At 36.4% G+C, this 14,873-nt stretch overlaps 1 protein-coding gene across 1 annotated transcript; it reads right to left on the bottom strand.

Annotated features, from left to right (window-relative positions):
• Positions 1–2,236: 2,236 nt before the first annotated feature.
• Positions 2,237–5,878, bottom strand: LOC110099186 (S-adenosylmethionine synthase). The gene is made up of 2 exons (XM_020826268.2): positions 5,765–5,878; positions 2,237–3,770 (listed from the first exon to the last, which is right to left on the bottom strand). Exons 1-2 carry the CDS (start codon positions 5,865–5,867, stop codon positions 2,566–2,568), a joined length of 1,308 nt encoding a protein of 435 aa, XP_020681927.1. The 5' UTR covers positions 5,868–5,878; the 3' UTR covers positions 2,237–2,565.
• Positions 5,879–14,873: the final 8,995 nt, after the last annotated feature.

The raw sequence follows: 14,873 nt of genomic DNA, 5'->3' as shown, positions 1-14,873 counted from the left end.
ACCTGCTTAACAAACTGTGACTTTAATATTAAATAAAATAAATAATAAAATGATTTTAATGCTGGCGATTAGTTAATCTGAGAGCTTATCACCCGTTAACCTAGTTTTAAATTTTTTTAATGTGTCCTTAATCAGCTAATGGCATTGCTAATGATGCTTAGTGAAAATCTGGGTATTCAATGGCTAAATAGTTTGGCTAGTCTGCTTCTTTTTTAATTTTTATAAAATTTTACTCCTTCACATAATTTAAACTTTTTTTGGTCATGCTTCTTCTTAAAATTTGTTCATTAAGATTTACTTCAAGATTCAAATCAGAAAATGTGTTATTGGATCTATGAGCTTATCTAAGAAAGTGAAACGATGATGAATGGGAGAAATTATTCCGTGCGAAGTCCGGATGGTAAAGAATCATCTATATGTGTGTGTGCACAATGCACACACTGCGTATAATTTTGTACACAATTTGATTTCTTTTATATACACAGTATGTAGAAATACTGTGTTCGCGTCCGGACTGTTCTTTACCGTCCGGACTCCGCATGGAATAATTTCTCGAGAGAATTTATACTTTTTTATTATTATTTTCTCATTCTAATCAATATATTTTTAAAAATATTATATAAATAAATATAATAAACGTATATTTTTATTTTGTGAACCATAAGCATTACTTTCATCACCTAAGTAGAAGAGATAAGGAAGCAAATTGCATAAAGAAGACAAAATAAGACAGGTAAGAAGTGAGGTTGCACATCCTGGAAGCCTGCGACTACAAGCTGTGTTCTTGCAAAACTAGAACGGTGGGGCAGAGCTTTAAGAAAAAAAAAATTATCTCATTGGTTTTGTATTTGCACTGAAACTGAAACTATATAGGATAGTGAAGATCTGTATTAATCTTAATATGAATTCAAGAGCAATGAAGCTCGTAGTGATAATAATTCTGTTAGGATATCCTGATGCAATCTCATAGAAACTAATGTTGTTGGATCCTCAATTTTTTTCTAAATAGGAAGAGAAAAGATGGGCACAGATTATGGGAATGTGTAATAGCTGAAACAAACAGATTGAGAAGATTTTGATTCAATGAAACACCACAGTACAATGTACAGAAAAACTAGCAAAATTATGCAGGAGAAGAGGGTCCTCATGAAGAATCTAGGATAGGCTTGAATAATAGATCTAATGGATCCAAAAGTACATACAGATCTTACGACAGTTAGTTAGACTTTAATGGCTTGTTTGGGACAGCTTTTTTAATTATTCTTTTTTTTACTAAAGAGCTGCTTTAAGAAGCAGTAAAAAAGTCGTCCCGAACGAAAACTAAAACACCAAGAGAGTAATCACTCATCAGTAACTTCAAAGAGAAAATAATCCATCAAAATAAGAGCAGAACCGAGTTTTCAATTTATTAAACTCTCCAACTATCAAATAGCTGGCAAACTTGGCATGCCTATGGTCCTTTCTTTTCCATTTACTCATCTTATCGACAAACAAGTTTTCAATGTCAAGTGGGCAAAATTCTGTAACTCTCCATGCTATGAAGCCTGTCATTGCATTCCAGCCATAAAATGTACACCAGAGCAGAAACCATAAGAAGATGCAGTCTTTGTCATTTGTTGAGGATGATTCAAAGTTTGTTGCAGCATTTGCAACAGGTTACCTCAGATAAGTAACTAGTTATTCAATTATAAAGTGGCCAATTGAGAGGATAGGCTTCATTTGGGATGACTTTTTTTGCTTCTTTTTAAAGCAGCTTTTGAACATAAATTTTAATACTAAAAATTTACTTTAGAAAACGGCAAGAAAGCCTTCCAAACACAACCTAAATCAGGGAAAATTATTAAGTCCCCCCTCCAGATTTGTCCAGAGGCGAATCCGGATGTGCCACGTAATAATCCGGACGATTTGGACGCCGGACGTAATAATTTGCCCTAACTCATACCCTACCCGGCTTGGGGTACCAGTTCACCTTAGGTAAATTGGCTGAGAGCGTGCATGCTTTGCCAAGGTAAAGCTTAAAAGGTTTTTACTAATCCACAGGATTTTATCACTGCCACGCACCATATAACAATATCAACCTAAACCAGAGCATTCTCCCAAACAGTTAAAGAAGAGCGACCATTTAGCGAAAGATTAGAAAAGAAGGGTAAGCATTGCCCATCACTCAGTAAAGCTTAGCCAAGAGCATAAATATCAGTTCAGTAAATTATGAAACAAAAGTGAACAAATCACAGGGAGATATGAAACTGGCAGTTCTATTACTTTATGATAAAACATTTAAGTACATGTAGGCTGCATATAAAAAGTAACCGAACAAAATACCACACTGACTTTCATCTTCAGTTAATCTGTTCTGCGAACTGAAAAGAATCCATATATTTTTCCAGCACAAACTTCACTTAACGTCCAGCAACAAACAATTAAAAAGAAAACACTAATATCACCCAGCAGGATAGAGAGAGAGAGAGAGAGGAAGAAGCTTCAGCACAATGGCAGCAGCGGCTAGAGCACTCAAATATATTGTAGTTAACGGAACTGAATAGTTCAGGGATGTCTAAATCTTTCTTAGGCCGCTGGTTTCTCCCACTTGAGAGGCTTCACCACCTCCCAGGTGAAATCAGGGTCATCTCTTCCAAAGTGGCCATACGCAGCCGTCTTGATAAACCGGTTGCCTCCCCTCTTCAGGTCAAGGTTGATGGTGATCATCCCAGGCCTGAAGTCGAAATTCTCCTTGACAATATTCAGGATCTCCTTATCTGGGATCTTGCCTGTGCCGTATGTGTCAACGAACACAGAGAGCGGTTCGGGAACACCAATGGCATAGGAGACCTGAACAATGCAGCGGCGAGCAAGACCATTGGCCACGACGCTCTTTGCAGCCTGCCTTACGATGTATGCACCGCTCCTGTCGACCTTCGTCGGATCCTTGCCAGAGAAGGCACCGCCGCCATGGGCACCCCAGCCACCGTAGGTGTCGATGATGATCTTGCGGCCGGTGAGGCCAGCATCACCGTGAGGGCCACCAATGACGAAGCGGCCTGATGGGTTTAGGTGGAAGATGGTTTTCTCATCTAGGTACTGCTCAGGGACCACAGGCTTGATTACATGCTCCTTGAGATCAGCGGCAATCTCATCATTGGTGACGGTCTCATCGTGCTGGGTGGAGATGAGCACGGTGTGAACACGGATAGGAACCATGGCGCCGCCGTCGTTTCTGTACTCAACAGTGACTTGCGTCTTGCCGTCGGGTCTGAGCCAGGGGCAGGTGCCGTTCTTGCGGACCTCGGTGAGACGGGCACCGAGCTTGGTGGCAAGAACATGACTCAAGGGCATCAATTCTGGGGTCTCATCTGTTGCATAGCCAAACATGTGGCCCTGGTCGCCTGCACCGATCTCTTCTGGGCGCTTGGTGAAGTGTCCATGCACACCCTGAGCAATGTCAGGAGATTGTTGCTCAATGTTTACAAGCACCTTGCAATTGTCAGCATCCAGGCCTACATCATCGGACACGAATCCGATCGCCCGGCAAGTATCGCGAACGATCTTCTCGTAGTCAACATTTGCCTTGGTGGTGATCTCGCCGAAGATCATGACCATGTTAGTCTTGCTGCAAGTCTCGCAGGCGACCTTGCTGTCAGGGTCCTGCTCAAGGCAAGCATCAAGGATGGCATCAGAGATCTGGTCACAGAGCTTGTCTGGGTGTCCCTCATTGACGGACTCAGAGGTGAAAAGGAATGTGTCCAACTCAGCCATCTTCACCGCTAAACGATCTGCGTGACAAGAAAATCAAAAGAATCTCATCAGCATCAACAAGATTGGATTTCAGACATGGATGTTCAGCAGACCAATGATTTAAAATTTGTAACAAAACTATTAAAAAAAACAGCTGCATCAAAAATAATGTCTTCCAAACAATTTATAGTTCAACCATTGTGATTTATAGATATATCTTCAAAGAGAATCAGGAATTAGGTTCAAATATAATCATGATCCAATTTTCACATGAACAAAACCCTAATCAAATTAGATACAATCTGGAAAAAAAATACTTTATTTTCAAAATATACATCATACATATTAAATTGTTAAAAATGGGAAATTTTTTTTCAAAATGGCTCGTCAGATTTAGTCAATCAAATAAAACACACCAAATTATTTTCCAATTGTTAGAATGATGGACACCATTGCAGGACTACAAAACATTTATGTGCTCATCACATGTCTACAGAGATCCAAAATTAGGCATCATCGAATGATTATGAAGACCACAAAAATTACACATAAGAGATGGTAATACCCTTAGCTCCAATTTATCAGTAAATTCACGTATAATATCCAAATAGAATATACGTATGAATTATTAAAAATATTTTCATTTTCCATTTCTTTTTAGGCATCCAAAAAATACTCATAGTATAAACTTTAAGAGTAGAGAGCATATACTTTATCCATAATACTCCCATATTTATTAAAACAAAATCTCATTTACATGCCTTAATTTGACTTTGAAAAATGAATTATTTAAAAAGATCAACAATTTTAACTTCTATTAAATAGAAAATAATTTTCATTCCGGCTTTTAGTAAATATGCATATCAAAGTTGGTTTAATACTCATATTGTAATTTACTAAAGGTCAAAAAAAAATTTTGGAATTGGATTCATAAAGACCTGCTCATGATCTTTATCACTAGCATGGCATCTATTACATAACAATCAATTGGTTTACCTACGAATAAGGTAAGGTATATACCCTACAAAGAATGTTAAAAGCATCTCAACTACAAGAGAACAACATACAAATGGGTTAAAAAGATTCCAATAATTGAAGCACGAAAGTTAGGCAGCATAAAGAATCCCAAACTTATCAGGAATAAGAATCTTATAAAACCAGATAACTCTTTTAAGATTTTTTGTGATAAAATCATACAAAGACAACACTAATTAAGTGGAGCATATCTAGCCAATCAACAAGAAGTTCAAGCCCCCAAAAAAAAACGAAAAAGGGCATCTATATAAATTTTAGGACTACAGGAAATAATCAAAAGACAAGGATATTTAATAAGAAATATAAGATACTTCCCACCCAAAATAAAGAAAAATAAGAAAGTATTTTAAGTGTCATTTCATGATATAAAACAGAAGACTTATAATTATTAAATAAATAATTTGCATTTATCAAAAGATTTCATTAAATTTTGACGGTGAATTTACACTATCAGAAGCTTTGACAGTTTTTTTTTTTTTTTTTTTTTTTTTAATATAGAAGAGCTAACGATAAACTGCACATCAACAAAATTTCTTTCACATTGCACTTTGAGAGGTTTTAACCATCAAAATTGTAACTAATAAAAGAAAAGAAACACGTCAAGAAAGATCTTCAAAAGTTGAAATAGCACATCAGCTCGTACACGAAATATCCCTAATCTCCCACCATAAAGAGAAAAAAATCTCACAGATCTCTCAGATGACCTCAATCCACAAAAAAGTTCTGGATCTAGCAGAGCTTCATTGTCAGTCACCACAAAGTAGCAACAAAAACTAAAAACCAGACAGATCCTCACAATTTCAAACAACAAAACCCATCGTAAACAAATTAAGAACATCCAGATCTAGCAACATACACTAGGAAAGTTCTTAAGGGGAAAGAAAAAGACAACCCCCGACGAGGCATAGAAGCAACAATGACCAGGCCAATAATTCTACCAGAAAAATCCCCGTATAGCCTATCGAAAAAGCCCTATCCAATTGAGTTCAGCACTCACCTAAGGAGTCCGATAGATTGTCACTTGCGGCGAGAAACCCTAGCTCAGATCTCCGGAAGAGTGGAGAAGAGAAGTTCTTACCCCGTTTCACGCCTTGCCCCATTCGTTGGCCGAGCTTTTATAGACGCCTCGGTGCTTTGAAATTGGAAGGCGATTGAGTTGGATCCGGATCCGTCCGTCCCCAGACAGCGGATTTGTCGGTGGGTGGATCTTGTCCGTTCGATTGAAGCGGGTACATCCAATTATCTCGGATCCGGTTAGGGCGATCGATAAGGATCATCTGCGGATACGGGTGAAGTAGTGGACGGTTGGTGTGGATAGCGACCCGAACCCGATGGGTTAGTGACCGGCTTTAGCCCGTGCCCACCAACTACGCTTGCCCCGGTCGCTTACGTAGCCTCAGATCAACTATATTCTAGCTTTAGCCGGCTTTGCGCCGACGCTTTTTGGCATTTAAAATTTATATTAAATAGCTTTATACAAAATTATATGAGTGATCATAAATAGGAATTAAACTCATTTTGATATGTTAGTTGAATGCTTTGATTATTAAATAAATTTTAAGTAATTTATTGATGTATTTAAATTTTATAATTTAATTAATTTTTTGAGTATTTCAGAATCATCAAATTTATGCAATTTTCGAATACACCGAATATTTTTCTTCGCCGATAGACATCACTTGTCATGTTTGTTGGTCTCTACTAGTTGTCGCCACCATTAATTAATTATCACCCACTACAATAATGTCCTTAATCAGCTTCGATAATTGGACCTTATTAATTTTGATCATGATATGGACATATTCTATTTAATAGGAGTTTTATAATTTGACACGACTCAAAAATTCAACCCATACCCAACCCAAAAATTTCAGGTTTGGGTCGACCGGTTTATCATACGGGTCGGGTTCAAGATTAGAAAATGACCTGATTTAAGTTTTGGGTCAGATTCGAACCAACCTAGTAACCCGAGTTTAACTTGAATGCAACTTAATTTCTTATTAAGTCTTTAGGGATGTCACCATTTGTATTATCAAGCTTGCATCTTCAACTCTTCTGTTTCACAACTTTCGCTCTTTGCCCTATCCCTCGCTCTCATTTGGCGTATCCATTCTTCGTCTTACAGTGGTCGTTGTAGCCTCAATTCGAAATTAAGCTACCACGAGGCTTCATGTCTTCTTTTCTCCTCTAGTTACTAGGTTTTTTTTTCCCCCCTTCAGGCCTTTGATCTTGATAGTTTATATCGACATCTGATAACTTATTTATTTTGAGATAATGGGCTGATACTATCATTGATTGGCAAGATTTTTAATTTTTATACTTTCTAGTTTTTATTTAAAGATGGTGTCATTTGTGTTAGCTTAAGATTGAGAAGATATTACTGATAGAAGAACGGAGCTTCTTGGAACAACACAGAGAGCAACACATAGGTATTCGTATTTGGAAAAAAAAAATGGAAAATCTTGTCATTGAACACTGTGTACAAATGAATTTATAGAAGTTAAGACCTGAGTAAAACCGTAATATTATTTATACAAATAAGTAAATATGTGTAGATGCCCTGTTAGCCTCCCTTAAGTGAAGCATTCATTTGATTGAATGGTTAACTTGTGTCTTAGCTCATTGAAGCGGGATACCGAAAGTGGCTTGGTTAAGATATCTGCGATCTGGTGTTGAGACGGTATATGTTGGAAATGAACATCGTCGGATGCTATTTGTTGTCTGATAAATTGATAGTTAATTTCGATATGCTTTGTCCGAGCATGAAAGACAGGATTTTTGGCGATGGCGGTGGCTGAGATGTTGTCACAGTATACCGGAGTTGGAATTTTCTGCTCTATTTGAAGTTCCGCAACAAGACGCCTTAGTCAAAGGACCTCCGAAATGTCAGCCGATAGAGATCTATACTCGGCTTCCGTGGATGATTTTGCTACAGTAACTTGTTTCTTAATTGTCCAAGAGATCAAATTGGGTCCGATAAAATTACAGAAACCGGAGGTCGATTTTCTGTCTGTGTTGTCGGACGCCCAGTCTGCGTCAGTATAGGAGTGTATTTGAAGATCGCCTATTACAATAGGTAACCCGAATGAGAGAGTTCCTTTGATGTAGCGAAGGATGCGTTTAATCTCCTTATAATGTTGAATCGTTGGAGTTTGCATATGTTGGCAAACTTTGTTTGTGGCGAACGCAATATCTGGTCGAGTGATTGATAAGTACTGTAGCGATCTAGCCAGCCGGCGGTAGAGGGAAGGGTCGGAAAATGGCTCTGACGTGCTTTGTTTGGAGCTGGATGTAGAAGACATCAGTGTAGGAGCACTCTTGCATTCCGTCATTCCTGTAGATTTAAGCATGTTTGCAGCGTAATGGGCTTGTGTGAGGAACATTCCTTGCGAATGAGTCTGCACTTGAATCCCGAGAAAGAGATTAACTTTTCCTAGTTGTTTGAGGGCGAACGTGGAATTGAGATCTGTTAGCAGAGACTGTATTGCCGTTTGATTATTGCCTGTAAGTATGATATCATCAACATATGTAAGGAAGTAAATTTGTATATCATTGTGAGTATAAATAAGCAAAGAAGGATCAGAGCGGCTAAACCAAAATACGCGATTTTGTAGAAAATCGGTGAGCTTTTGGAACCACTGCCTTGGCGCTTGTTTAAGGCCATATAGTGATTTGTGCAATTTGCAAACCGCGGTTGGATGTTGGGGATCAATAAATCCCTGTGGTTGTTTCATGTAGATATCTTCTGTTAGATCCCCATGCAGAAAAGCGTTGGAGACGTCCAGTTGGAGAATGTTCCATTTCTGATTCAGAGCGAGCGTTAGAAGTAATTGAATGGTCGGCATTTTTGTGACCGGACTAAATGTCTCTGTGTAGTTTTCTCCGAACCGTTGTCCGTTGCCAAGTGCCACTAGTCTCGCCTTATACCTATCCACTTGACCGGAAGGCAGCCGTTTGATCTTGAATGTCCACTTGCAACCCAACACCGGTTTGTTGGGTGGTGGTGAGACAAGAGACCACGTGTGTTGATGTTGTAACACATGTAGTTCCTCTGCCATAGTAGTGAGCCAATGTCAGTGTTTGATGGCCTGTTTGTAGGAGACAGGGGACTGATCGTCGAATGTAGAAGTAGTCAAGGAGTAGATGGGATTCGGTTTCTGTATGCCAGATTTCGATCGAATTTGCATTGGATGCGGAACATGTGCAGGTCTGGTTTGATGATGAGCAACTTCCGATGGCTGAATCGTTGTAATACCGAGCTCAGTCGGAGACAATATAGGTGGTGGAGTAACTGTATGCGGAGTCGATGTGGAGATTGCCTTGATAGACTGTTTGTTGTGATTTACCGTGGATGCTGGAACGAGAATGAGTGGCGTTGAGTTGGAGGGAGTGGTTGTAGAAGAGGATGTCTGGTTTGATTTTTGAAACGGAAATATATCCTCATGGAAGACCACATGGCGCGAGATGTGCATTTTGAATGTAGATAAGTTGTAGCAAATGTATCCCTTGTGCGAAGTCGAGTACCCAAGAAAAACACATGCTGTTGACCGAGGGGAGAATTTGTTGGACGAGTATGGTTGCAGCCACGGGTAGCACATACATCCGAAGATGCGAAGGTGATCGTATTTCGGAATGGAGTTGTAAATTATCTGGTGCGGAGACTTTTGAGCGGTATGCTTGGAAGGTAATCGGTTTATTAGGTGTATGGCAGTTGAGATAGCTTCGCTCCAGAATTTAGCTGGAGTATGGGATTCTTGTAGCAGGGTTCTTGTTAGCTCAAGTATGTGCTGATGCTTGCGTTCGGCGACTCCATTTTGCTCCGGAGTGTGCGGACAGCTCACACGATGTACAATTCCCTGTTCTTGCAGAAAAGAATTAAACAACTTGTTAATAAACTCACCGCCACCATCGGATTGAAAAGATTTTGGTGTTTTTCCGAATTGATTTTGTATAGGAGCACAAAACGCTTTAAATTTAGAGAGCGTTTCGCTTTTGTTATGCATGAAGTAAAGCCAGGAATGCTTGGAGTAATTGTCAATAAAAACAACGTAGTATCGAAAACCGTTAGTAGAAGAAAAAGGAGACGGACCCCATACATCCGAGTGGATGAGATCGAAGGGAGCAGAAGTAACCGAGCTACTTTTACTAAAGGGAATTCTATGGCTCTTGGCCGTATTACAAGAATTACAGTACGAAATAAAAGAGCTATCAATATTAAGCGGTAGGTAGCGAGCAATGGAATGTAGAGTCCGATTATTCGGGTGGTCGAGCCTTGCGTGCCAAAAATGCAAAGATGTGGTCTTTGTGTGAAGAGCCATTTGATTTTCGGTCGTCGGGGTGCGAATTTGGTAAAGGTCATTGCTAAGACGTCCACTGAGAAGAAGACGATGATCCTGAGAATCTTTCATTTCAAAACCATTAGCATGAAACGTGATGTATATAGAATTGTCAGCAGTTAATTTTGAGATAGAAAGAAGATTGTGAGTTAGTTCAGGTACGTGCAAAAGATTGTGTAGGTGTAGCTTACGCGCATTATCGGGTAGAGGAAGCAAACTGTGACCAAAGTGTTGGATCGGAACAGATGATCCATTGGCTACGGAGATAGAATCTTGACCGTTATATGCGAAGGGAGCTTGAAGATTTGAGCTGTCTGGGGTCAGATGAGACGATGCCCCCGTATCCAAGATCCAGTCCTGTGTTGGGTAAGAGGATGATTGAGTGAACATGGCTCTCAGGTTATGACTTGTTGTAGGAGCGTACTTTAGGTCGCAACGATACCAACAATTGATGGCAATATGTCCTGTTTTGCCACAGATTTGGCAGACAGGACGAGTGTTGTCGTTGGCAGAAAGGTTACTGTTGGACGGAGTACTGGCTGAGGTGGAGTAGTTGTTATTCTTGTTCTTGATTGAACATTTGTAGTTGCGATTGCGAGGGGGATTGTTAGGGGCAGCATATAGAGTCGGCGCCGTGACAAGTTGATCTTTGACCGCATCCTGGTTGATGTGTATTTCTTCATTGCACAGAAGCGAATAAAGATTGTCCAGGTCCGCCGGGATCGAAGAAGTGCGGATCAAAGTTTTGAAGGAATTGTAGGTAGGAGGAGGACCATTTAGTATGTATAGGATGATATCTTCCGGATCAACCTTGGATCCGGAGGCAGCAATACTATCCACAATATTCTTGATCTGTGAGAGATACTGCTGCATTTGTGTCAATTTTGGATTCATCACAAACCTAACTCGAAAACTCATTTTGAAGCCTATATTATTTAGTTGCTAAAAAGTAAATTTATTTAATTAAATATATTTAATTTGATTAATGGTCTTTTTTTTTAAATTAGATGTGTTAATTCCAAAGTTAGTATTGGAAGAATATTAAAATTTTATTAGGCAAATGAATCACTCCCAATATACTCAAGAAAATTGTCAAAATTCGTATAAGAGGGTACACATGATTTTCCATTGTATTAGTATCAGTATCAATCAGTAGCTTATATCACATGCTTAAAATCACGTACTCAGTAATAGCATGCAATGAAACAATACAGTAAATCATATCCAAGAAATCATACTAAAAAGTAAAAAGTTCTTGCTTATGTGATATTTTTTTAGTAATTAGTTGATCAGTAACTGTTAGTTCAATAAATAAAGTCATCACTCTTGTTTGTCGACACAATAATTAACTCATTATAATGCATAATCAATGAATCGCGTGAATCAATAAGGATTAACACCAAATCACAGTGTTTAAAGAAAAACGCATTGGCATGCCATCCTATACAAGTATAAATCAATCACCAGTCAACACTCAACACTTCAGTAAATCATCAGCTTTTACTTATCTTTATAAATATTATTATTATTATATTATAAAAGTAATATCAATCATCTATTACCTAATCGCATGCACATATTCATTTACAATGATTACATTAATAATATAATCAAATTAAATTGTCAAATTACTATTTTGTGCAATTCGTATAAAATACAATAACTACAGTTTTAACCAGTGAAATCCTCACAACCCGACCCAATATGACCTGATATTACACAGTTCATATTGTGTCTGATTGTGCCACAATTGACCCCAAGATCTAGATGGAGAAGTATTGAAAAAACTTTCAATTTATATATTGCACAAAGCCACTATTGAATGTAATATAAAGCAAAAAACTACTGAATCTCAACATGACTTTTTTATATCATCCAATATATATACAATCTGAAGGCTATCTACAACAATGCTTAGTAATAGAGAGAATAATAAAATAAAGCCAAGCATATGAAAATTAAAACTAATAAAATACACCTACAACATATACCGGATCAGTTTGCAATCCAAACTACTTAACTCGCTCATTACCCTTCCTCGGGCCTGAAAATAAAAGAAAAAGCGAGGATGAGCTAACACGGCTCAATAGGCTAATGTAGCTAACTAAAACTAAAATAGTTAGAAATATTATGCAATAGAAATAAATTGAAAGCATTTAAAAGAAAATCGAATTGAATCATACACTACAATTGAATACAAATAAATAAATATTGAAATTAACTGAATTATAAACAAATACTTTATAATGATTATTTGAATAGCTCCTACGCGCAAATTTTTATATATCTTCATTATCAAAATTCCACTTCGACACCTATTATCACTGGCGTAACAGAATTTCATCTTGGTCACTCACTGGCATTGGCATCACAATACTTATGTAACAAAATTCCACCTCGGTATTGTTGATATTATCTACCTCATTACCTATTTAAGGGATTTTGATGATAACAAACATATGCTTGGATGCTCTAATTTGTGTGCTAAGTATTTCAGGTGTAATGATGTGCATTATAATTGCTTATGGGATTTACATTGCACAACTCAAGATCAATATCAAATGTTGAGATTAAGATGTATTATTATATTAATATTCAATATATCCTTAAATATTTAAAATTATACATGAGTTTTTATTTTACTGAATATAATAATATGATGTCTGAAACGTGATCTAATTTTTATTGCATTAGATTGTTTGGATTCTATAGATGTAAATTGATATATTATAAGACTAATTTCAATTTCATTTAAATTTATAATAAATTTCCAAACATTATCTGATTTAAATAAAAGCTGCTACTAGCCGTTTTAGCCCTATTTTGGATGCATATGATGACTTTTTGACATTCCCATGTGGCTAGCCATTTTCTAGTCATTTGAATCTCATATATAATTAATATAAATGAATTGTTAATGGAATATAATATTATTAGTTGATAGACAACATATTAGATTAGTTGATAGACAACATATTAGAATAATATTTTTATTCAAATGTGCCTTTACTTGTCTTTTCTCTTTAAATACCTATCTTCTTCTTCATGTAAGGGCTGATCAAACAAAAAAATCTCTAGCAATTTTTCCATTCTTCCTTTCCTCTTTACATGCTAAATCTTGAGAAGAGAAGCCTTGATTTTATTCCAAGTGTTATTTTCATTTGCAAGATTGAAATAGTTGTTGGAAAGCATCAACACACAAAACCGAGTAACATCTCTTAAGTTCTTGAGTTTGCTTTCATCTCTAAATCCTTACTTGTTGTTCTTTTAGCTTTCACAATATATTTCTTTCTTGAAAATATTTATTTTATGGTGAAATACTTGTTGGAAATTTTATATTAAAGTTTTCTATATCACATCTTTCAAATCCATAAAGTTTAGCAAAGGAAATATTTTATTTCTTTAAGGTGACATAGATTTACATATATTATCAAATTCATTTTACTTTATTGGAAAAGTTAAAGTTTAAATCTGCAAGATTATATTTTTATTTAAAATATTATTCTTATTTTAAACAAAATATAAATCTATCTTAAATTAAGTGTGCAAGTTTAATATTCCATTTGCAAGTAGTGAGGTGATTAAAGTTAATTTGTAAGATCACCTCAAATAATGTGGATATTTTATTGCAAGATTAATTGAGCTTATTTTATTTACATCAAATTGTATTTTTCATTTTCTTTATCTAAGTCATTTGACCTAGAGAAGTTTTAACTGTAATTAGATTGGGTTGTACTCGCCCGTATATGAGAGTACTTAGGTTGTAAAGAACTTTTTTGGTTTAAAGAAGTGAGGTTTGCAAAGCAAATCTGGGATTAGTGAATTCTAGCCCGAGAGGTTGCTAGCGTGGATGTAGGTCGGATTGGAATCCGGACCGAACCACGTAAAAATATTGTGCCTCTTATTTTCATTCCTTACATTTATTTTTCTGTCTTTTTTTATAAGAATTATTGTGAGATTACTTACACTTTTTAAAATTGTTTTAAAATCATTTTAATTTTCTTCTTTTAATAAAAATTTTGAAAACCCCAATTCACCCCCCCTCTTGGGGTGCCATAGTCACCCCCCCCCCACTCTTGGGGTGCCATAGTCATCCAACAGGTATCCCTCAGCCCACAACATAATAGAAGCCCACCTTGGTCGTCCATTAGCACTAATATAATAAAATCTCACCTTGGCCACTCACTGGCGCTGGCATAATAAAATCCCACATTGGTCACCCACTGCATCGGCATAATATCACTTCATTTCACGCCACATCATATCATATTTTATATATGCATTTCATTAATTAAATCATACTTCAATTAAATTTAGAAATTATCAAAATATCTTAAGGATAGGCCACAGAAACACTACTGAATAAAAATTCATTGTTTCAAAAAAAAAAAACCAAATTATTAGAGATTATATAAAATATCATTCTAAAGTCTTAATTGAATTAAAGGACAATTTTGAGATGTCAAAATAAATTCCTGAGTAAGAAAAAATTACAGCTTTTTCAAAACCTCTAGACATAAATTTTTTAGAATATACTCAAAAATTTTATAATCTAAATCTCTATAATATATAAAAAATAAAGCTATAAAAGTTTTGTCAAGATAAAGTTATCCTTATTTTTATGTTTAAAAAATATAAATTTGATCAGAAAAATATTATAAATAATAAATTATTGATAATTGAAATAGTCAAAATATAACATATCTCGAGACAAACAAATTTTTCAACTGGACTGATTAAAAAAATTGATCTATTACTGTCAAACACTTG

The sequence above is a fragment of the Dendrobium catenatum genome, unplaced genomic scaffold (genome assembly GCF_001605985.2).
Source record: "Dendrobium catenatum unplaced genomic scaffold, ASM160598v2 fragScaff_scaffold_203, whole genome shotgun sequence".
Classification (NCBI taxonomy): Eukaryota; Viridiplantae; Streptophyta; class Magnoliopsida; order Asparagales; family Orchidaceae; genus Dendrobium; species Dendrobium catenatum.
The sequence above is the reverse complement of the archived record's forward strand: the minus strand, read 5'-3'. Positions and strand labels throughout refer to the sequence as shown.